The sequence below is a fragment of the Pterocles gutturalis genome, unplaced genomic scaffold (assembly GCF_000699245.1).
Source record: "Pterocles gutturalis isolate BGI_N339 unplaced genomic scaffold, ASM69924v1 scaffold16975, whole genome shotgun sequence".
In the NCBI taxonomy this organism is placed as follows: domain Eukaryota; kingdom Metazoa; phylum Chordata; class Aves; order Pterocliformes; family Pteroclidae; genus Pterocles; species Pterocles gutturalis.
Genome location: NW_010146285.1, coordinates 5,406 through 30,537, shown reverse-complemented (window position 1 = coordinate 30,537; position 25,132 = coordinate 5,406). Strand labels below are relative to the sequence as shown.

Genomic DNA, 25,132 nt, shown 5'->3' with positions numbered 1-25,132 from the left:
AGGTGGCAGTGCTGGCAAGCACTAGAGCTACCTCTGGACAGAAGACAGGCCAGAAATGAAGAGACAGCCTCTGCTTGAAGATAGATTCAGATTCCTCTGACCCCCATCTTGTAGGGGACTGCCCTGCTGATGGAGAGACAAAAGTAGTAAGAAAGGAAAGTCAACGGGTTAATGGATTTGTCCATCCTGTTTTCTATGGAAAAGATACACCAAGGGGGGTAGATTTCTCTGAAATGCAATGGGAAATCCCCTTGCCCAGTTGTGATTTAGCAGCTACAGGAGTCTGTACTTTTATTTCTACCCAGGTTGGGTTCTTTTCCCTCTGTAATCCTTGCCTGCAGTCCTTGGGAGGGAAGCATGCTGAGTAAGCTTCAATGCATTAGTCATCGTAAAATGTGCTAGTAGCCCGATTGGTCTTGCTAGAGGTGCACAGTTGCATCTACTTCACATTAGTATTGTAGTGAACTCCATCTTACCCTTCCAAATATGCACACATAGTCACTAATTGGGATAGTTTGGAATGAATTTTCAGGCCATAAAAGCTTTTGTTAAACCATAGCATTCCAACATCGTAATTAGTATGTCAGCTAACAGACCTAGCCAAAGACTTATTTACTATCCCGGCTGTTGTACATCGCAAGAGCCATGCTTCTGTGATCTGTGTTTGTTTTTTATGGCAGTGCCTAAGGCCCAGCGGAGATCAGGGTCCTGTTGTGCTAGACATTTAGGCCTGGTCTCCAGAGAATGGAAGCCTACATAAGGGACAGACAAAGGAAACCCTGTTCAAGTTTGGGTGGTGGGGGAGGGGAAGTAACCAAGGCTTGGAAACTGGGGAGGGAGAAACTCCTCCGACAAAAAGAATTGGTCTGGTTTTCAGTTTTCTTACAGTGAGCTCCCCAAAGCTAGGCCAGCTCCCCAGCAGCAGGACCATCCTCTTTTTCAGCTTGCAGTTTGCATGCAGCCTCTGTGCTCCATCAATGACCATTCCCAAAATAAGAAGGGGAAATCAGTGTATTTTGGGGAAAGGAGGAAAATAAAGGAAGGTTTAAAAAGGGTGGCCATGAATCTGCCAAGAGTGAGATCCTGAAAAGTACAAAGTTGCAAAATGTCTGAACTGAAGATTTTCTACAACGTTAGCATCAGAGTAATTGGGGAATAGCAGTTGCACATGCAAAGAAAGGAGATATATGGAAAGTATAGCACTTGCAGCAGAGCCTGGCCAGGGGTAGTTACAGGTAGTCCAGTGTGTTCTCCTTTGGTAGCCTTGGACTGGGGAGAGGGAGGAGTTTTAATGTTGCATGCCCTCATAGGATAAGCGTAAGTGACTCTCTGTTGCAAAGATAAACACTACGCCTCTGTATCATCTAACAGGTTTAGGTAATCCCTTACTGTGCTACTTATTTATTTTAAATGGTGCTGTATTATATAATGCGTGTGTGTTTTTAATGGAGGGTCTGCAAATCTCAGCTTTTTGCCGAAGGACAGCATTACTCTTGCCCTTGTTTCATGGCTGATTTATTCCTAATGGAAAGGACTAAGCCTCCCAATGATATACTTGTCTTGCCTCAGCTCTATGAAATGCGTGGAGATTGACAGCTCATCTGTATCTCACATCATTAATTTGCCTTGGTAACCTTTACGTGGCATCAGAAGATCAGCCTCACTGATTATTGCCAGCAAATCTGTGCTTAGTGACTGCTCTGGCTTTGTTTGATTAAGCTCAAACAGACAGAAAGGAGAGTCAGAAAATGAAAGTGTTTAACTATAGGGACATTGACTTATTGCACACTTAACAGTGCCTTCCTGGAGGCAGACCAGCAACCGAGGCCACCAGCAGCCCAGCCTTTCTCTAAGAAGAAGGTGTTAATAGAAATGTTGCTGTTAATGTTCCCATAGTGCAAGGCTTAGTCTAAGACTTACTCAGTGAGGTGTTTGTCTCTCAAGGCAGAGCAGCTCTCTGCTCTGAGTCTAGACTGCCTTTCCAGTCTGTAAGGAGCACCAAAGGCTAAATATCAGTCTTTAAAGTCAACGTCCCAGCTGAAACAACCAGGCAGGCTGCAGGAAAATCACATGCTTACTGCCATGTAGCAAAAGCCCTGCAAAGATGCTTGAGCAAAGTGTGTAGCCTTCTGGTCTGGAGGCTAAGCTGTAAACTGGAATGAGTAGAAACAAATACTTAGTTACCTGTCTGTGTACAGAGTATTTTTGCAATGTAAGAGGAGTGGTTTTTTTGCTGGAGGGGGGGGTGGGGGGAGGGAACAGGCATCTTAACCAGAGGTTTTTGCCTCAGTAGCTTTCCTATATTCGCCTTCTCTTTTTATGCTGCTCATGCACCTTCGTGTTAGAGCTGATGGAACCAGATACCCCAGTGCTTTTTTTAAGTCTACATGGATGAGCTCAGTTTTCCCCCTTCCTAAAGGTGAATGTCCCCTTCTGTTTCCACCTGCCCAGGCTGTTCTCATTGTCTGGGTATTCATGATGGATGAAGGTAAAAGGCAAATATTTTTTCCCCATTTTTTCCTCTTCTTTCAGTTTTCCATAACTTGCTCAAAATGGGGGCAGTTCAGCTTCCTGCTGGAAGAAGTATACTAACAAGTCTGTAAGCTTCTAAATTTTAGAGAAGCCTGGAAAAACCCTTCAGAAAATACTGAATTGGGTTTGTAATCTCTTCTGGGGAGTCTCAGTGATACTACTTGCCCATGTATGTCCTTGTTCAATACAATGTAGTTCATTAATTGGCAGCCTGCTAAGGCACCGGCTGCTCTTGTAGCCTGCTATTCATCACTCTGGTACTCATTTCCGAAGCTGTCATTTCCTGCAGCCTTGTGTAGGCAGCCCTTTGAGGCTCAGCTCCTGGGGTCACTGCAGAAACATGGTTTGAATGGAGCTCAGGAGAAAAGCAATGAAGCTGTGTCGGAGGGAGAGCAAAGCATTCAGTTTGGCTTGCACCAGTATTCGTGATAACATACCATCTGGGCTACAGTCTTGCCAGATCTAGCTAATAAATAGAGCTGGACAGAAGCTGCATTTGCAGAGCAGAGCTTCAAGGAACAGCCAGGATATGGAAATGGCAATTTGTGAGATGGGTATCTGAGTGCTGCAGAGCAGTACTGCTCTGCACACTGTGCTGGGCACTGGCAAACCAAGTTCAGCAGGAGCATTGTGGTTCAGAAGGATCCGATAAACGCTGTTTGTAAAAGGCAGTGTTTTTGATCTGGTGACTAAGATGTGCTTCACACTGAACTAATATCATTGTTCAGTTGTTTCATCCTCTGATTTCTGCTGGATACAGTATAGCTTTTGTTCCTTGCTTCAAGCTTTCGTCCAGTGTTGCTCTATTCTGTCATGAGGTAACCGAAGTCTGCCTCAGAGGTGGCAGATGTATTTTTGACTGAAATGTGGGATTCCTGTATGATATTGATGCTAGGACCTGGAGTGTTGTTTTGTACTTGCTTGGATCATTCCTAGTCCACAGAGTGTCTCTTGCCTGGTTCCGTGTGGTTTTGAGGATTTCCTAGTAAGCAACTGACACCGCATTCTCTACAGGCTTCAGAATAAGACATTAAAACAAAAGAGACTTGTGTCAATCTGTGCAAAAGTAAATATTGGCTATTCTCTGCTGCCTGTGAAGGCTTGTTTCCTATCGGCTGGGGCTGGGGGTCTGTAACTTTTTTAAACCACTAGGAAGTAATTTGTAATCTTTTTGGACAAGGTTACTATGAGGCCCATTTGAAAGCTTATTCATGTTTTCCTAAAGAAAGCTTGGATATGAAATATGTTTCTTTAAGATTAAGTCCTGTGAATGTAAACGAAATTACTTGTGAGCTTGACTGTTGCACCCTGTTGGCTGACCACAGAAAACACACAACCCCACAACTGGTAATGACTAAGAGAGTCTTTCCTCGGCTCCTGGGGCTGAGCTCCCCATGCCCTGTGGGGTGGGAAAGCCATTTGTTTGCATGCCTTCACAACTAGAATCAGTTGTCTGTGGCTCTGGAAAATCTGCTGCAGGAGCTGGCTGTGCTGGTGTAGCCTTTCTGACAGTGGTGGGTTACTCATCTGCTGCCATGGGCTGGCTTTGCCCACCTGATTCAGTATATTCTGTCTGTGTGCTGGAGTCCTCCTCTATCTATGCCCCAGCAAACCCATTTGGGGTTGGAGCTCTTGTAAATTGTTGATTTATGTAAACATGGTGCCTACAGGATCATTTTGGCAGGTTCATTAAAACCCCAGATCTAGAGATTTCAACCTCTAAATGATGGTCTGCTGGAGAGGAGGAAAGGAGGACAAGCTTTAGGGAGGGTAGGGATTTATTGCTTAACCTTCCTGATTGAGCTATGTTTTCCTAACAGTAGAAACTCTAAAGGAGATATAGAAGTCCTTTTGAAAGTAGAAGATGAAAGACTATGGGCTGTAATCAAGCATGGAGGAAAGAAAGTGCCCCATGAACTTACATGGTCGGGGAAGCTGTACTGAAAGACATGAGCAGCAGTCAGTATCCTCACTGGTCAACTTCTGGGACCTACTGAAGAAAATAAAATTTGAGGGGAAGGAAAAGAAGAAAGGCAGATATTGTCCAGCACGGCTCAATGCCTGTACAGACTTAAAAAGCACACCTTTTGATGCTGATTAAGTCTGTGCCCTCTGGCAATCTTACCTTGCCTTGTGGTTGTTAAAATCACAAAGACGTCTTTTGAAGGGTGCATGTAAATCTATCACTTTACAAGAGAAAAAAAATTGCAAGAAAAGATGCAAATGTATATATAGTGTGACCAGAACTTATGGTCAGACAGGAAATCCTGTTTCCAAGCAGATCAGGTGAAAAAAGGAAAATCTGTGATCAGCAAACAGGTATTTTCTGTAATCACTGTGTTGGTACTGTGGGTTGGAGGGCAGGACCACATTGGCCAGTGTACCGGTGCAAGTCAGTAACCTCTTGAAAGCCATTGGACTATAATTGAACCTTATTTTACTGCAATTACTGTACAGTACTCAACATTCACAGGCTAACAGCTGCAGCCAGGCTGCTTGCACAATGTAGTATGCCCACCTCAAGATAGCTTTGTTCCTTGTTGTGATTGATGAGATATTTCCTCTGAGTAAAGAACTCCATCTCTCTTAGTTTCTTTTGTTCCTATTTTGAACAAAGGCTATGAGCCACAAACATGTTGGGCTATGTGGAATGCAGGTCACATTGCACAGACATTTTCACCATTAGGTGTTCTTGAAATCAAGTAAAGCAGGAAGGAAAAGATTATTTAAAATTTATTTTTAGAAGGTATTAGGATGTTTGAGCCTTGGCAAACCTTTTTTTGCAACTTCTTGGGTGCTGACTGGCCTGTAGAACTGGCTAACTTCATTGCTTTGTGGATCAACTAATTTCAGTGGTCTGGGGATGCTGGCCAACACCCGGGGCATGCTGACTATGTGTCTTTTGGAGCTGGCTGGGGGCAAGTGATGCTTTCCTCTGTTTCTGTCTTGGCGAGCCCAGGGTTTGTCAGTTTAGGGGAAGATGGTAACCTGGAGTGTGATGGGACTTGTTCTGAGATTTACAGGCAATGTCCAAGACTTTTCCATAGCTGTTAATGTAACAGGTAGTGCATTTACTCTTCTGCTTTAAGGACACAACTTGTGTAATTTGTACTGGATTGTATGATGGCTTTGTGGATGTACGTGCCAATTCTTGAAAACGTGTTTGGCAGATTCCTTCGTTCCAGCTGTGTCAATACAAAAATTTGAGGTCCTTTTTTTAAACAGGGAGGGGAAGCCCCTGGGTAACAATTGGGCTGTAGCAAATAGCTGCAGATACAGCACTTGGAGTTTGTAACTATCAGTTTGTATTATCAGAATACAAAGATAAACTGTGTGCTTAACCCCCTCCCCACTCCCCTGTACATATATGCAAAAAAAAAGTCACAGCTGTAATAAGAGATAAATATATAAGTATTTTTCCAAATGTGCACCTCTGGAAGACTTGTCACCTACTAGCTTACAAGTTTTGAACGCATACATTAATGTGGTATTTCCTGGTTGTCTAATATTCTGAATATCCATCATCTCTACTAGTGATGTAACCCATAAAATATTAGAGCTGAGTTGTATATTATCCAGTTTTCTCTTTTCCCATGAACTTTTTCCATGTTCTGAAGACTTCTACTTTTTTCCAGAAGTACGAGGAAACACTGGTCCAATCCCTGTAGAAGACTAGGGTAATATGTATTTGAATGCAAAGGTCAGGGTGTGAATTTCCACATATATGTGTGTATGTTTATGCATACAATGTGATGTGAAACTAGTCCAAGCAAGCTAGATGTTTAAGCCAGAATCTGAGATGTACTTTGGGACTCTGTATTGACCGCTTATGTACACAGCTAGTCAGCTGCTTTTGGTCCAGGAAAAACCTGTGTGGCAGCAATAACTAGGATATTTATTCACATGTAGTGGGGCCTCCATGCCAGGCAGCTCTGCAACCACAGGAACTGGAGTACAGCAGCAAAGGGAAGATATGCTGACAGCACAGCTGAGGAGTCTCCATCTACCAATGCCACGTGATTGGGAGTAAAGGTGGAGGAAAAGGACAGACTGGAAGGATTAGGATAGAAAATCCATAGCCATATAGACTAGAAACAACTAGTTACCTTAATAGCCAGTCACTCACTGCAGGAGAGTACTCTTATTCTCTCATATGTTACAGCACCCAAACTCTGGAATTCACTTTTATTTTTCTTGAACTCGGTAACACCTAAAGCATTGCAAGGAACACAATCCCCTGTCCTGCTGCTGAGTCCTAAGCATTTGGAGTTGTTATCAAATATTGCTGAAGAACAGCAAACGGTTTTCTCGGCTCTTGGCCTTTTGTTCCAACTTTTAGCTCCGTAAGGCAAAATGCTGTTCTGTTAATAGCCAAAAAATGATATCAACAGATTCCAGCCTTCCAGAACTCCCCACCTCCTGCTCCCCATCTCCTCCTTCACCTCAGGAAGCCCTCTTCTCAAGTGTTGTTTCCATCACCAAATTGAACAAAAATTGCTACAGCCTGTGCTCTGATAAGAACACAACTCAGCTTTCAGATCCTCCTGAAGGAGGGAAGGAAGTGTTTCCAGGGGCACTTCATGTGTGCTTTGGGTTGTCAGAGTTCCTAAGTGATGCTCTTAAGCTGGGGTTAATGTTTTTTGTAGAGACCCCTGTAAGTTTTAGTTAAATGCTGGAGCAAGGCACAGAAGAGTGCAGCTTCTCTTCCTTCCTTCTTCAGTGTGTTCTCTCTTCAGTAAGGAACAAAAATATTACTCTGGTTTAAATATTGAGGGTAGCTTACTAGGGAGAATGTAGCCTGTGGCTGTGTGAGGGCTGTTGAAGAGCAGTCAGGTGTGTGATTTCTAATGTATGTCCTGTCAGATGTCGTGGCATATATGGTACCAGGAGCAAAATGTTTGCTTATTACATTTCAAATCTTAATTATTTCTTTGAGAAGAGAGAAAAAAAGCTCATGTTCCTTTAAAAAAAAAAAAAAGTTTCTGTGTTTGTCATTCTTTATTCAGCTTTAAACAGGTTTTCTACCATACCATTAAATGACCCATATAGAACCTCTGATTTCCTATGCTGGGCTACAATGAAAGGAGTGATAGGTGTGGTCCCTTTTCTTCTTTTTTTCCTCACATGAGAAAGCTAACAACTCTGCCCCATCACAGTGCTGTGGCGCTCTTGAGGTATTTCGTCAGCAAATTTAAAAACCTCTTGGAGTTAAGCAGTAATGGGGCGGTGAGTTTTATTCTGAAAGCAGTACTTGGTACCTGGAATGCAACTACAGTAGTTGCAAGCAAGATACCAACCTTCGCTCTTGATTGTGAGAGCAGTCAGGCACAGACATTTGGGGTTGCAACACTGTGCAAAATGAGGCTTCCAAGGCAAGTGGGGTTGCCCACGCAGACCATGCTCCTAGCATGTAGTTCCAGAACGTAGAAGGATCATGATATGTGGTTGAGCTGAAATCCTAATGCGTGGCCTAGTCTGCTTTGGGTATGGCACATAAAGGGCTGTGAACCTGTGCTGTGGACATTACTTGTGTTCAGGTAGGATGTCTGACACATCTTTCTTCCTTGAGCATGTCTTTGAGCCCCGCTTCCATCTTTAACGTGAGACAAACATTGTGTCGTGGTTGAGTGGTGGCTGCAGTGAAGTCTGTAGTGCACACAGGCTGGGAAGCATTATGTGTTTAAAGATGAAAGCTGCCTTTAATATTTCACTAACTTTAATAATTCAGAGACAACAGCCTTAGTCTGCTGTGCAGTGACTCACACAGACTTCTGTACCCCAAAATACAGTTAGCTCCGTGCTAGGAAGACCTCTTGCATGTATCTCCATGTTAAAAATAAAGATGTCTTATCTGTGAATCACAAGGACAAAACGCTCAGAAATCAGACACTGGCCTTCATACAAATTCAGTGCTGTCAACCGAGCGCCTTTGCCAAGTGTGTGGGACTGAAGGAGCCTGTTACAGAGAGCAGAGCCAGTACGTACAGTGATAGTGTGTAACAGCATACGGACACTGCAGTGAATTCTTAGGAAGTGGGTGTGAGAATATGCTTACTGCAGAAAATCCCTCTTGTAAAATGCTACTTCTGGGGCCTTTTTTTTTCTGCTTCTGCGTATTCTTTGGAGGTCTGTCTGAGGCAATTATAACTGACTTCCCTATGTGTATCAAATATACATATATTGTGTGGGGAGAGCTCTAGAGCTGTGGAAAAAGCAAGCATCTTCATCTGCATAGCAATACTCTCACCTTAGCTGTTTTTTAATGAAGTGGATCACATCTCTGAAGGAAAGTAATCAGCTGTTGGCATGAGAAGGTTTATGTGCTAGGTCTTGAAGTGACCTGATTGCATCTAGTACTGCTTTGTAGGAAAATTTAAGTTGTTGGAACTATCTCTTCAGGGGTTTTTTTGATCCGAGGCAGGAGGACTTTAAAGGGTGCAGCCCTCTGAAGCCCAGGGCGTGCATGTCAAATGGTACTAGACTGCTGCTTAAGTGTGATTTTTCCAAGACTCTTGGGAGGTGGAGTGTTATTTAAGTATTTGTTTAGAAGAATGTGTAGTCCAGTCATACAGGAGAGACTCCTATTCCCTTCTACAGTGTTAGTATCTTTCTTGTTTGCTTTAGTTAAGCTCATAAGTTGACAATCAAAGTCTACAGAGAAATTAATGGCTGAGGAGAGAATTAGAAACCAAAGTTCAGCATGATCTTGCAATTTTGTTTTAAAGTGATTTGTAGCATGTTATAGTTAGGCAGACTTCAACAAGAATAACGAGCTTTCCTGTTAATGTGGAGAAAGGGACAATATGGTTGAGGATGCATATAAAAATAAGCAAAACTTGCATAAAATATAGTTCTTTAACTAAGTTCTACCGGTTTCCCTCGGTGTGGGTTGTGGATAACACTTGCTTAATTCTTTTGCCTTTTTTTTTGTAAAGCCTTTTGGGGAGAGGACTGCAAATACAATTAAAAGCAAGAACGTGATTTTTAGAATCAAAGTATTTTTGTCACTTATTAACTTTCCAGTGTGACCAATCTATTTTGCAATCACCGTTTTGCCATGTGTTTATATGCGTAGCAAGTGGAACCTTTCATGTCTCAGGAACTGTTGTAGCTCCATGCTGAAAATGCCTGAGAGTTACCAGAGCCTAGGTGGACTCTGTGACTGTAGAGATATCTTGGCTATTGCCAAATTGACAGATGCCAACCAAAGGGTCAACATATGTGGGGGAGAAATTGCACTCCTACCTTAAAAGTTCATATTCTTGGATTAGTATTAAGGCAGAATTTGGAGCAATGCAGCAAAGCTTGAGCTGAGCTTGGTTTGGGCACAGTGTGGCCCTGTGTGTCTTCTGTAAGGCTCAAACTCCCTTTGAATCCTCATCAAGGATGAAGGCTGGTGAGTCTCAGTCTAGACATCTGTGCCATATCAGCTTTAGAGTTGTATTTTGATGCCTAAGAGATGGGGGCATCTGTAAGGGTTAACTCAAGCTGTAAAGCACTGCCTAATTTTTACAGATGGTGTGAGTGCAAGAGTGAACCTCAGTCTGGCTTGGCAGTGCACAGAGATAACTTTACATAATTCCCTGCAGATGTTGTTGCAGAATGGTTTTAATAATGAATTGTGAAGTCGAGTTCAACCCCAGCATAGAAGGAGAACTCAAAATAAATGCAATGTTTTGTTCTGTGTTTGAAAAGCAAGTTTTCTAACATTTTTGTGATGCTCTGGGTTGGGAGAGGTGGCAGGGGAGGGAACAAGAGATAGTTTGCGCCATTATAGCCCTGGCTTTCTGCAAACAAAGGCCAGTCTGGCTGATTTGTCTGCAAACTGTGAACTGCCATGAACCTGGGAGGGGAGGGGGAAAGGGTACTGGGACCAAATGGCAGCTGCCTTAATGCTTCTAATGAGGGAATGGTGCAGAGCAGGTACTTCATGATCAGCTGGGCAGAGTTCTGCAGTTTGTGACTGTCAAGCACAAACTGTTTTGTGGAACTTGTCTGCGCTGCAGCCATTTTCTGGTAGGAGTTTGTCAATTCTTGCACTATGCTGTAATTTCCTTTCTGTAGTGTTACGGCTTAGATGAGCCATTATAATTCGGATTTTCACCTCATAAGGAGTGAGCTGTCTCTGCAGTGTCTGCTCAGCCACTCTAAGACCTTGAACGTCTTGTTTGTAAGCATCCTCCATTTTTGACTTCTTTGCTGCTGGGTGTTGCTGCTGGAAGTTTCTCAGGCTTCTCGGTTGTTCAGGCTGTTTAAGCAAAACATACTTTTTTTTCTGTGGACATGCTATCCACTGAGCTGCATTAAAGCCTTTTTTTTTTGCCCTTCTGAGGAGCAAGCTTGAAATGGGAGAAGATAATTTCAGGGCAGGGGCTGGTTTTCTCTGAACCTGGACAGATGCTGCTGACTTCTCAGTAGTTGAGGAGGTTTCTCATTTGTATATTTTACCCTTGCACATAGTTTATAAAGGAAATATTTAGGAAAAAAGTATAACTTTCACTAGCTCTATGGCAACTACGCGCTTTAATCTTTATGATGGCTTGAAGAATCAAAGCCGCTTAAAACCTCACTTAGACTGTTCCATGCTCTGTCTGCACGTTGCAATGGATTGGGTTGAGTTACTTGGCTGTAACCTAGCTCAAATATCACTTGCCCTCCAACTGGTGTGCAAGAGCCTGTTTGTAAGATAAGTGGAGTCATGAGGTCTCCCTGCTGAGGCCTTCCAGGGCTGGGGAACAGCAGTGGGGACGCACAGCGATATGGGGAAGGCACGTGTATGCGTGCCCAGGCATGGGGGTGAGGGGTTGCTTTTTAGCAGAGAGCTCTATTTGAGATGGCTGCAGGCTCTGCTACACTATGGCCCCAAACACAAGACGTTAAACTGGGCTCCGAGGCCACGATGCAGCTCAGTGAGCCAAACCAAAGGAGCTGTGTTGCGAAATGGGCTAGCACTCGGTTGGTGTCAAGGCTGTGCGATCCAGCCCTCCAAAGACAGTTTTACCATGGTTTGAATTTGGCCCAAGCACACGTTGTAAGTGTAGGCAAGTCCTTTTTGTGCAATTGTGTTTAATTTCTTTCTGAGGAAGAGTTTACATAAACTGTTCCAGTCTAATTGATATCAGCTGAAAGCCAGCTTCTGACATTTTGTCCCTAATCATAAGTGTATGTTAAACTGTGTTTGCTACCCATGTCAATACGTTGCTAGTAAAATAAGGAACAACCATGAAGATGTGTTTTTGAAACGGTCTGGCAGATCCTGCGTGTTCACTGCTGTGGGCTTCATGGCAGGAGAATCCACCTCCTGCTGAGGAGGGATAACTAAATTTAAACTTTCCAACCATGAGCCTTGTGAAGCAAAGTTTCCAAACCTCTGCTGGGCCAGAAAATGGAAAGCCATGTCTGAGTTTTGAGACTAAATAAATAGAGCTACCTAGCAGCTGTGCAGTGGCAAGTGAGGGGTTTGTTGCTTGGGGCACAGTCTGCCTGCTGCTGGCCCCAGGGAGGAGGACTAGCATTTGTAACTACTGTCCTCTGGTAAAATCTTCCGTGAGAGGATTTGGAACAAACTTGGGTGACTTTTAGCATGAACACTTGACCATTGTTTCAGTTGGTTCCTTTTTCTTTTTTTTTTCCTTTAAAGAAATGTGTGTGTCGCATGGCAGCAGAGCCCAGCGAAGCCTCCCTTCCCCTTGCTGGGCCCAGGGCTGCAGCCTCCTGGCTGTGGGGGGGCTGTGTGGCAGTCACACAGATGGGGGCTTTGCCCCACCATTAAGTTAACTGGCTTTTGTGCCCTGTCTATTTACAAACCAGGCTGGTCCATCCCTGCCTTTGCTCATCACAGGCAGGCTTGGGAGTCTGCTGTGAAATTTGTTGGTTTTGTGACAGCCGTTAAACTCTGTAAACCCTTCTGAGGTGCACGTAGAGAAATAGAAATTTTCTCGACTCACTTTGGGGAGGCTGAAGGACTGGTGTTGAACAATAGTGTGCGTTGTCCTGACAAAGCACCTTGCATTTTTGGAGGAGGCTGGGAGATTGTAGAAAACAACAGAAATGGTTTATTGCTTGTGTTTTCATTGTCCTGTATCTTAACCTGGGCCTTACGTGAATGGAGCAGAATCTAAGTTGTGCTCATACCTGAGAGCAGCAAGCTCTTGAGCGACTGAGTTTATATCAAAACCTGTGGAGCATTCTATAAATCAATGTAGCCAAGCAAGAAAATAGGCAAGGATCGTTATGGTTGGGATGCATTTAACCCAAAGATGGCTCACCTGTAATTTTATTCGTCCATCCATGGATGTGACCTAAAGGTTATATACATATAGTTGGTGAATACTTAATGTTTTGTAGGTAGTGGTAGAGACTTGGATGTTCAGGTGGGAAGGCAAATAAATGGTGCTTATGGCCTGAAGTCACATTTCATTTAGCTTTTCTCTCTTACTTCTGTTCTGTGCAGTACTTTCCAGCTTCCCAGGGCATTGAATTCAGGTCATGTTTGTTAAATACCAGCTGTGGGGACAAGTGCTCTAGAAGCACTTATTATTTTGTATCCTGTTCTGAAATCTGTGCCCTTCTACTAAAGTCTTTCCTACTTCCATCTTTTGACTTCTGTGATACTTCATACTAGGATTTGGGCAACATTTGTGCTATTTCCCATACATTCATATACACATATATATTCATAAAAAGTGATTTGATACTGTAGATGTGCATGTTGCAAGACTTGCTTTGGCAAACTGAATTGGAGAACTCAAATCAGAGTTGTCACAGATAGACTTCAGATTAAACTGTTTTCTCCATTATAGCCTTTTTTACATGAGGCCTCCCTGCACACTTGTTCACCGCTGTAAGAGTATCTGATAGGGTATAATAGAACTAACCCCCCTCTCCTTCTAGGAGACTGCAGAATAACTCAAACCTGCACTGAAGCTGCTGACTCTGCTACCCTCTGAGTAGCATCTTGCTATTCTTCTTCCTCTTAATGTTGACTGAGCAACTTATTTTGCTTCTTTTTGTAGGTTGGTGGTTTGTGAGCACAGCAGAGGAGCAGGGCTGGGTCCCTGCTACGTACCTGGAATCCCAAAATGGAACCAGAGATGACTCTGACATCAACCCATCCAAACTTGGGGAAGGTATGGAAATCTTTTTGTTATAAAAGGGAGAGTGGTGTTCACTTGCTGTGTGCTTTTCTCCCCATAGGAAAACTTTGAAAAACCTTGCTGCCACTTGTGGCTGTTAATCCAGTGCAGTAACCTCTTCTCCCATCTTGTATCAGTAAATAAATTGGTGCAGAAGACATTGGAGTGAAGTACCATGCCTGTAACCACTATGTGACCAGGTTGGGCAGTCAATGTGACGAAAGGTTCAAAAGCTGAAATGATGCTTATTTTAATACGCTTAGAAAGCACACAGTTTATGTGCAAGTCCAAGCAGTAAGTTCTGGTAGAACTCTCGGACCCTTTGTGGAAGGAGAGAACTTGCATGGCTTGTTTGCAGAAATTATACAAGTGAGAACCTTTAATTGGAAGAAGATGCTTGTTAGAGCCACAGGCCATTAAAAGGAGTGAGATTTACTTTTAATGGTTGCTTCTCATCACAATTTGCATCTTGTTACAATATTTTTAATTAATTCTTGAAACTAGTTTCAGTGCTGTTTGCTGTGGTCTGTGATTGTGTGTAAAGGTAATTTTATTTGGTATGGTCTCATTCTGTTAAAACTGAGATGCCATTTGTCATGTCTATGTATTTAGCTGCGCTGGTTTTTGGCTAAGGATGCTTAATTCAGGCTCCAGAAATGGAATAGTACAACCTCACATGTTCCTCTGTTCCATTATGAAAGACTAACCACATCTTAATGGACTTCTCATGTAGCAACTGTGTACAAAGGACACTTTTATTATTATTTTCTCCATTCTAATGAATCTCATGCTAAATTTCTAAGTGCTCTTGATGTGACATTTACATAAAATGTATGTGGAAATTCAGCTAACCTTTCCTTAGCACAGGTAGCAGGCTTAGAGAGGTGTTGGGGAGACCATCTGCCCATTAAGATAGCACACAGGCAAAACATAACTTTGTGCTGGGCCCCAGGGGTGACATATGTGGCTTTTTGAAATCTTTGCCTCTGTAAATCATTTTTCCCCTGCTCAAAGCTACCCATATCCTGGGTCACTTAGGGTTTAGAGACAGACTGGCTGTTGACTGGTAGGCCAGGAACCGGTCTGGTATGATGCAATGTCTTAGCAGATGCAAAAGCAGTTAGTAAAGCTTCCCTGTTAGTAAAGAACAAAATCTTACTGCTTTTTTCTGAAAGAGTTGAAGAATGCCTCGTCTGTTAGTCTGTATCTTTGTCCCTTTTCCTGACTCTTAAATATGGTGCATGTTTGATAGCCTTATTTCTTAAACTGCTTTCATTTCAAGCTGTCCTTCGCCTTTCATGTTGCCCTCTGGAGTGTACTCTGCACAGGGCTGTTGCCCGACAGCAGTTATTCCTGGGTAATGGAAAATCCATCAAATGTTCCTTATCTTTTCTCCCCGGGTCCCCTTTAATCCATCACACTGCTCTCCTCAGCTATGGTCAGCAGTTGCGCTCCCTGCCTTACTCCAAATCCAGATGCGCTGAAACCTGAGACTGTTCTTCCCTTTCTGTTCAGTTCCATCTCAGTGACAAATCTAATTGCATTACCTCTGCAGCTGCTTTGATGTGTCTCAGCTTTCGCTTGCTTTTCAGTAACTTTGGTTTATGTTATTAACCATATAAGCTGAGACTTTTTGTTCTTTGCTTTTCCTCCCTCCAGTTCTTTTCCTTGAGCTATTCTTCTCCTAATAGTTATTCCATAGGAGAGGAAAGAACAGCTCAGATTCAGTCTCTTAAATAAAAGTGTATAAAAGAGAACAGACTTCCACAGACAACTTGCCAACTCTCTCTCAGTAGGCAGGAGAAAGGGGCTCCAATATAACTGAGGATGAAGGCACTTTAAATGGATTAAGTGCCCTAGCCCCTGGATTTAGAATTCATACACCTTTCAGAGTGACTCCTGGAGATGCTGACTTCCTGCATCTGTGCAATCTGTGCTCTGCTTCCTTTGAAAAGCTAGAAACACCGATGTAGGGAGCTTTCTATATCAGCCTTTTGGCCCTTTCCATTTGCAGAGGGCCTTGAACAAGTCCACAAGCCAGGGAGGCCCAGAGGTCTGCTTTGCTGTGGCCAGCCCTTGTAAAGATAAGGAGGTGCCGAATGCAGCTTATTAATCCTGCTGCCTCTCTACATAGCAGTTATATTTCCATGTGTCTCTTTAAATAGTCTGTTCCCTGAGTCTGAGTCTGCACAGCATCTTTTGTCAGGGTGAGGGTAGACAGTTGACTGCTAACTGGGCCTGTGTTTAGACCAACACCATCTTACAAGGCTTGGAAAACATTCAGAAAGTAATCTAAAGAAACATTTGCAGCCCCAGGAGCTGTTAAAGTAAACATCTTAAAATGGTCTCTGGAAAGGTTTAGACACTTTTTGATAAATAACCTTTCTGGTGACTAATTGTGGCATGACCAACCAAGTCCAAGTTTGGGATCAAATGGCAAGATTCAGTATTGTTGAGCAGGAAAAAAAATTACCCATATAAAAGTATCATGGTGATACAAAAGGGCTATCAGTGGGGATGGTCATACGTTGTGAGGAGGATACGGTGTGGAGGATCTGTGTGACCCACTGTGTTCAAGGGGATAGCTGGATCCTCTGAACTCCCAAGGTGAGCAAGGAGCTGTGGGTGACTGCTCTGTGTTGGCACCTGAAGAAAACTTCTCCCCTTCCACACCTCTCCTTCCCACAAGCCTTTAACATCCTTCATCTCTCTCCTTCTTGTAAAGAAACCTCCTAATGCAGACAGCCTTACTATGAATTTATCTTTAGCTTCTCTCTCCACTATAGTCTGTATGTCTAGTGAGGTGTCCTGTGTTGCCTCTTGTGCACTGTGTGTGTGTAACTGGCAGTCCAATGTCCTATTGATTAGAGAAGGGCACCAAGTTAAACCAATTGGTAAGAAAAACACTGCCAGTAAGGAGTGAAGACGGCTCATCTTCTGTGGCACCATGTGCTTCCAAGAAGATCACTGAGCTCCTCTAGCCAAAACCACAGCAATCTATAAACTTGAAATCCAGCTCCTCAGAAATTTTTTGTGGTTCTTCTCTTCTTTGACCCACATGAGATCAAAGGGGAGGTACAGAGTACAGCAAACTAGACATTGTGTGCGTTCAACACCACTTGCCACAGGTCCACTTATGCTGATCAGGGAAGTCTTAGTCCCTACAGCAATGCAGAAATCAAGGAGAATGAGCTGGGTGCCGAAGTCTGGTCTAAGCCCCTGACAGTTACAAAGGGCAAAAAGGCAAAAGCCGCTTTTGGGGGAAGTTATTAATTTTTTTCACTTGTTCAGCTAATCATTCTCCAATCAAATAATTTTGCTGTGCCTAATTGTCTACAGAACATAGTTCTAGAAGACAGTGGTGTCTGCTCTCATTAGTATAAGGGTATATTCCCCAAATGAGTGCACATAAACAGACCTGAGTGATTATTAGTGGTGTGATACCAGACTTGTATGAACAGCTTCCCAGGATCACTAACAAAACAGTTGTGTTTGCACCCTAGCAATAGCTGAAGTGTAATACTTTGCTTTGCTTTCTGGCAGCACCAAGCACCCTTGCAGTAGTTTCCAAACTAACATGGAAGTCCTTGTATGGAAAAAGGGAAGTGTTTGTCTGTGTCTGTGCCAGTCCAGTGCTTCCTGTGTCATTCACACCTTCACAAGAAGAAGGAACTGAGTACATTTCTGTGTATGCAATCCAGAAAACAAGTGGTGTCCTCTGTGCACAGCTGTTCTCACAATGCCATTTCCATAAGTGTCTTGTCTTTGTTTATATTTTAAGCATAAAATATTGTTTTGGTGTGTAACTAATTCTCAGTTCTGGCTTGTTAGCTTCTTGAGCCTGCTCAGTAATTGCAAGGTTAGGGTTTTCCGTATTTGTAATCAATATGTTAGAAGTTTGGATCATGAGAATTAGCTGTGGCAGTGATTGAGACATCAGACACGTTTCACTTGCGTACTGTTCCCGAGTGCTGCTGTTACAAGTGAACTTGCATAAGCAAAGCTGCCTTTTTTCTTCTGGATTTTGTTTATAGTGTGGTGACTTGCTTAGAGAAGGTTAGAGCTGTGTTAGGTTTGATGTCATATGCAATAAACTGAATTCTCCAAAGATCATGCAGCCTAACTAGGAGGTGCAACATCAATTAAGCCGATCTGTCCTGCCACTGCAGCCTCCTTGGACAAGTTTTCCTTAGTTGTGCAGCTTGTTTTAGGGTGACTGTATGTTTTTGTTTATTTTTCTTAAGGAAAGCTAATAGCAAGGGTGGCAATTTGTGGCAGTTCTAGGTAGTTCATGTAGCTTAGGCTCAAGAAGCTAACTTGTTCAATTGTACTATATAAACTAAAAGTTTCTGCATCCCACTTAACCCATTCCTTCTAACAAGATGAGTGCTTGTAAATGCCATGTTTTTGGTTTTATTCCTCACCTTCCCATCATTTTTTTTCTGTTTGTTGTTTTTTTTGTTTGTTTGTTTGTTTGTTTTCTTGTTTCCATCCATGTTCCAAACTAGTTTCTAAGCGACGCAAGGCTCACCTGAGACGCCTGGACCGGCGATGGACGCTGGGCGGGATAGTCAACAGGCAGCAGAGTCGAGGTGAATTGATAGCTTTCTACAGCACCAGCCCCTAAAGGTGCACCAAAAGCCATACTGCAGCTTTGGCTGTTGTTCACTGAGGTCTGCATCTTTGGCACTCTGACAGAAAGAGGTCAAAGCTCCAGAGTTCGGATGTGGATTTTGTACATGACAGCTTGAGGGTGTCTTGGAGCCAGAGTTAGGCACCCCAAGAGCTGGAGGCAAATAACGAAGGATAACTCTGCAGTCTGACTGTGCTGCTTGGGAAAGCTCACATCTGTTGTGTTTTAACTTTCAGCATATTCATACTCAGTCTTTCCTACCTCAATAAGGACAAATGATACTTTCAGAGCTATTAAAATGAGAAGAATGCCAAAAAGCCATGGTCACAGATGCGTGCACTGGAAGAGTACTTGGTGTGAAAAGATGAGAATCATCCCAGTTTCAGTCCCCTCTCTTCCTTGCAAGCAGTGCTTGATACTAAAGACAGATTTTTTCATAACTTTTGGGACCTTCTGCTCTCAGTCCTAGGTGTTTAAAATACCACCAGTAGCAGCACTTTTTTTTTTTTTTTTGAGCTTTGCTTCTCTGGCAGGGAGCATGGCTGGGTGGGAAGGCAACACCTTGTGTTCTGAAGCTGTGTTTGGGTAAAGTCTGAGGAATCTTCCAAACCCAGCATTTCTCCAGTGCATGTGAGTCATCTTTCCCAGAGTAAAGGTAACCTCTTTCTATCTCCTTCTCCCCTTTTTGTGAGATCGTCCCGATGTGGTATTCATTGCACTTTAAAAGAGGTGGGGGAACACACCATGTGCACCTTTGTAGCTTTCAGACAATGTTATGAAGGGATGGAACCAAATGTAAGCACGAGAGATGCTTCACAGTTGTGGAAAAGGTGCCTTTTCCTGCTAAGGAGAGAATGTACTTTTAAAGTAGCAAATTTATCTTCTCCTGGATTTGGTGGCAGTTCTATGTGCAGAGTTGTGGGTGTCAAGCACATTCTACTTTCCAGTGGCCTTCTATCTTTGCCTCAAAGTGTTATTGAGGAAACCAAAATAACAAGGGGGGGTGTTCTTTCTACTGCTTGACCCCGCAGCAACTGGAACTACCCTTGGAAGACAAGGTCTTGCTTCTCAGCCCCCAAATGCACCGAAGGCAGCAAAAAAAACCCAAAAAACCCTAAGCTCACATGCTGGCTTGTGCTTATTTCTGTACCCCAAGAGTCTGGGAGTTACTTATTTCGCATTGTCAAACTCTGACAGATACTTCCTGGTAATTTAACCGGGAGAATTTCTGGGAATCAGTTTTTTAAACAATTTGTTTAGTAGTTTAAACAAATACATCCTTTCATATTGAGCTTTGTTTGCAATATTGTATGAATAAAATAAGACTTCATGATCAGTCCCTTAGCATAGTCAACTGGTAAGACTCAAGGACCTAAGCTGCACTCCCAGGTTTTCTCTTTCCTTTATGCCCACCATCTGTGTCCACCTTCTCCAGATCTGCTCGCTGACCAGTGTCACTGTCTTCCCTGGCAGTCTTCCCCACCACAGGCTCCCCTAGTCTCTTCCATGACTGCCTTTTTCTTGCTCCATAACAGTTTCTTCCTTATTAGGCCCAAGCAATGCTGGGGTTTTGAGTGTGTTGGAGAATGTGCTTTATCTCAAGCTAAATCTCAGCACTTGAACTTGGCACAAACTGCAGCGTCTCAAGGTTTGGGGCACCCTCCATGGCTGAGCTGCTTCTGTAAGCTCTCTCCAATGCATTTCAGCCACAGCTAGCTAGGCTGGCTAAAAAGAAGCTGTTTAATGTCATCTGAAGTATAGCTTAGGGAGCTCTTACAGGTGCAGGCTGATTGGAAATAAAGTGATATTAGTACTTGAGGGGCAGGTTTGAGACAATGGCTTCATCATCTGGCATAGCTACAGCCTGTACAGACACCTACCCCTTCCAAACTGCAGTTGTTGAAAGTATGAGTCTCTCTGGGTGTCCAGCCCACTGCTCTCAAACAGATCACAGTTTATGTGAGGTCAGAAGAGATTCTTTCTCCCTTCTTCCCCTCCCATCCCAGCCCAAAAGACTTCTAACAAGGCCAAATTTGGGTGGGTTTGCACAGAAATGACAGAATGCATGAAGTGTATACGTGCACCCCACTGCCAACCTTCAAGTCCTTGCTCCAAAGCACAGAAGAACTAGAGCTGCTCAAACAGGAGGTTGCCAGAATTGTTCAACACAGGCAAAACAGCTTCCCCTCCTCCACTTGGCCTCTTTCTTGGAAATAAATTCAATTAAACATTTTGGCAGAAATTCTTCCCACCCAGCGATATTCTGCTTCAGATAGTCCCTGCTGTTGGAAGGTTTAGCTCTGAGAGTTCACTGGAGTTTAAAATCAAGCTGTAAGGGATGCTTCCCTTTATATTTGTGTTTGAGTACTGCTAATAAGCATTTATACTAACTAGGTCTATGATAGAACCAATTAAAAGCCAGAACTGAAGGAATTAAGCATTGCTTCTAAAGGCCAGGTTTTGCTAAGCGACTTGGATAGTAAAAATGCTGGAAAATCCCGAGTGCAGAAGGGAAGGGTGTTTGCTTCCCTGTTACAGACTGCCTAATAGGGGAGAATTATCAGGGGTAACGTGTCTTATTTATCTCTACCTTTTCCAAACTATTTGAAGAGGCTAAGCATCCCTGAACTTCAAATACTTGGGAGCAATGTTACCACGTCTGTGAATAGGAAACACAAAAGACAAATTATTGAATATCATGGTAGTGCTCCTTTTTTTAAAGCTGAAAAAAATCTGCGAAGAGAACAGCTGTAGTCTGTTTTTACAAAGAGAAGCAGATGACATTTGTTGCTGAACTTTTCTCTTTAAAATGCTCCGTGGTCTGCCCAGATCTAAGAGATTACATTGGTTTATGTTTCTTATGTAGCTGCAGAGCTTGGGGTTTTTTTTAGAATGTTTTAAAATGCAGTACCTTTTCTAAACTTTTGCCTGTACTTTACAAAACTCCAGTAATATAAATACAGATTGTGAGGAGAAGCCTGAGCATTTGTAGTTTTCCACAGTCCTGACACTTGTTAGAAGAGTTCATGTTCTCTTGTGGGTAAAATGCTAATTCTACACATGCATTTATTTGGAACTTCCCCTGGAAGAGGACTTAGGATTGTTTACAGACTAATTTCGTAAGCAGTCATTTGTGCTATTACAGTTTGGGAAAAGTGGGGGGTTTACACACCTGTTTTATTTGCCAGATATTTGACAAAGTTTATTGCTGCTTTAGTATTGTGCCCAATGCTTTCAACTGGAGCTGTTACAATGCAGGAAAGTACTTTAAAGTATCAACGATATAGTAACACATGGGCTGAATTTCTGACAAATGAACCTATTATTTAAGAGTAGCTGCTAGCATAAGAAATAAGCTGTTCAATAAAAGAGTTAAAATTAGAACTGGGAAACTACAGGTCTTCCTCCTGCTTGCCTAACTTACAGAGAGAGGAAGTTTGATGGGAGAAATGGATGGGGTGTAGAGGGAAGGCAGCAGTGTAACCTGCTGGTCTTGATACTTGAACCCCATCTCCTAGCCTGGGTGGGTCATTCTGCAGCCAATTTTCCAGCTGTGGAAAGAGCCCTCGATCAGTACTGGTAATCCAGCCTGGCTGGGGTGCTCATGCACTCTTACCCTCTCCAGCATCCCACCAGAGCCACTTTGCCCTCTTCAGCAGCCCCTTCATTACCTACATGACTTCTCCCTTTTTCACTCTTTTTCTCTGCTTGTCCCTGATGGTGGTGAAGTGTTTGTCACTCATAGCACAAGGCTGCTTTGCTGTGCTAAATCAAACCAGCACAGAACCGCTTCAGACTTAGTTTGTTCTTTCATTTCTTTTTTTTTTCTTTTTTTCCCTCCTCTGTGCTCCAAGGAAAGTAGTAAATGTTTATTGCCCCTTGCTGGTTAAAGAAAGAGCATGTGCAATACAGAACTGTTTAGAAGAAATGTCATTATTGTTCTTTTCTATCTGCTGGCATAAGGTTTTCTGTTACTTAGAAAGAAAGGGGGGGGGGGGGGGGGTTGGGGAAGAGAAGGACAAAGGCTGAAGAGCTTCTGTCTGCAGATGAACACATCTGATAACTGTGGACAGTTATTTTCTCTGCAGAATATTTAGACAAGTAAAACAAAGTCTATGTTAAATTAATGCGTTGCTTTCTGGAACAGCAAGACTTTTTCCAGAAGCAGGTCTGACAAAGGGGGGGTGGAGTGGAGGAGTGGGGGAGGGGGAGCGCAGACTGCTGACTGAGGGGAAAGTATTTTGAAAGAAAATTCTTCTGTGGTTTGGAAGATGTAGGGTTGAGGCTGTTGCATTTTGCTGAGAAATCGTTAATTGGCTAATTTCTAGCCCGGTTCCCCCCTATCCCCACCCCTACCAGCATATCAAACAAGGATGGAGTCACACAAAGTTGGGGGCATGTACAAACACCAGCTGAGTGAAGGAAATTACTCCCTTACTTGGTTGGCTCCTGAAGTGCTGCAGATAATTTCCACACTTATTTATGGAGTCAGAAAAGAGCAAACTTATAAAATGTAGGTGAAGGAGACATATGCGAAACGGGGTGCTCAGAACTTGGAAGCAGAAAGTATGAACACTGGCTATTTGCCTGGGAGAGATGAGGCTGATTATGCAGGGCTGGAAACGTGCATGGTATTTTAGCTGCTTAAAGGCAGGGTTCCTGTCCCAAATAGTTTACAGACTAAACAAAGAGAAGGAGATCTGTGCATCAAAGGAGCCTGGGCAAGTGGCAATTTGGCATGCATCTTATTATGACCAAAAGGTTTTTCACAGTGGAAAGTGATATTTATTTGGTATTTTTAAAAGCTTTTAGAGAAGGACTGAAACTAAGCTTGTTTGGTAAGGTAGGAAGTCAGGGTAGGTAAGGCTTATTTTAGGAAGGATTTGAGAGTTTCAGGTTATTTGATACCACTGAGGAGGGAGCCTACTCAGGCTGATGAAGCATCATGAGAAAGGCATGGGGCTGAGTGGGAAAAGATGAAAGGATTTGGAGGAGTGGGAAATGCAAAGGGAGCAGAACGTGTGAGAGTGTGTAGTAGGATATCAAAGCAAGGCACAGCACGCAGGCTTGAAAATTCAAGATGGGACAACTGAATTGGGTGTACACTTGGTAGGAGTCTGGCTGAAGTACCAAAGTACTGCTGTGCCAAGAGCCTTGGGCAAGAGCAATGTGTTGAAAGGCTGTGAAGGGAGCAAGGAAGGCAGGAGGTGGCTGTAGTGGCTGTGCAAAAGAGGTTGAAGGGCCAGATCAGGGCTCTAGTGGTGAGGAGCAGCAGTGATAGAGGATTTTGAAGATGTTGGGGAAAGGAACTGTTACCTTGGTGATAGACTAGGAGGAATCTGAAATAACTAGTGCCAAGGGAATTGGGAAGACTGAATAAGGAAGATTTGGAAAGCGCTACTGAAGCTCTACGTTATAATTTGAGCGGTAAAACCGTAGGTCTGCTTTCCTTGACCTGACAGTAAGTATAAATCCAGACAGCCAGAGGAGGGACCGAGTTGCCTTCTCAAGACACCTCATAACTTTAATGCGTGGTATGTGTGTGCATGAGCACACATGTAAAATCTGAAATTCTGGTTTGACAGATGGGATTGGAGGAGCCTTATGGATTGTCAAGGTCATTGTCTTGTTCTGTCAGACAACTGAGTACAGTTGCTTGGAAAATGCCATGCCCAGTGCCTAAAAATTATTTGAGATCACCCTTTACTAGTAAACAAAAGTACAGTAGGTGAAACAAAATAAAACTTACTTGGGTATATGCTGATTAAAGGGTGTGATAGGCTGGACATGTCTGCTGGCTCTTTAGTTACAAATTACAATCCTACTCAAAAGGAAAAAACACAAAGCACTGTTTTTGTGGTCTGTTATCCAAAAATAAATGTCATTGGCATTAAGTCCTCCTAAACTTTAACAAGTTAAATGTAGCATCTCTAGTTTTTCTAGACCAGTGTATTGTATCATAGCCATTAAACAGGCTGGGCGAGATGGAAGAAGTATTTCAGTCCCCACTACACTATGGCTGCAAAGGTGACCTTTTACTACTTGATGAGCATTGCCAAGGTGCCTGCAGGTCATCTCGCTCTGCTGTGAACCATATGATGGTTTAAGAGCTGTATTATAAACCTGATTTATGCAAGAAGCTGCACTCTATAAAGTTGCATCTTAAAATAGGTGAGAGATGTGTGGGCCCTCTTAAATGATCCTAGCCTGGTTTTAGATCAAGTTTCATATCGGTTACCTTGACTCTGCTTCCAGCAGTCTCAAAAATAGGCCTCTCTTCTCAAAATTAGGTGAAGCTACATTGAAACTGGCCTGGCATGGTCCAGAGAAAAACGTTACACAGAGTTTGTGGTGCCACCACTAAAAGAACCAGTATCACCTTCCCCAGCAGCTTCCCTTCTCCTTTGTGCTTGTCCATATCTGCAATGAACCAAACCAGGCTTGGGGTCATACTAACTTTTCCTTGGTCAAGTTGGCTTCAAGGTCCAACTCACAGCAGAGTCATGAACTGTGCAAGGAGAGGTGGTGAGTGTAAGGCAGGACAAAGGAAGAAGAAGGGAATGGCTTCAGCTGCTGCAGCACTAGGCATGCAGTCATAAACTGTGTGTTTTTTAAAGCAGCCTTTTCATTTTAAAGCTATTGCTATTTGTGTGTAGGAAAGGCTCAGCTTGGCAGAGCGCTGTTATGTTGCTGGAGGGGATGCAAAACCGTTGTGTTGATAGTTTGGCTTTTTTTTTTTTTTTTTTTTTGCCTAACAGCCATGGAAGGGCATTAGATGTCTGTGGCTTATGAAGGAGTGACCCATAACTCTCAAATACCACTGGCTTCCTTG

The 25,132-nt window shown here is 43.1% G+C and overlaps 1 protein-coding gene across 1 annotated transcript in view; it reads left to right on the top strand.

Annotated features, from left to right (window-relative positions):
* LOC104470679 (SH3 and PX domain-containing protein 2A-like) overlaps positions 1–18,294 on the top strand; it is a 189,087-nt gene extending 170,793 nt beyond the window's left edge. The window contains exons 8-9 of the mRNA XM_010085689.1: positions 13,548–13,661; positions 18,176–18,294. Coding sequence (XP_010083991.1) covers positions 13,548–13,661; positions 18,176–18,294 — 233 coding nt within the window. The remainder of the gene's footprint in view (positions 1–13,547; positions 13,662–18,175) is intronic.
* Positions 18,295–25,132: the final 6,838 nt, after the last annotated feature.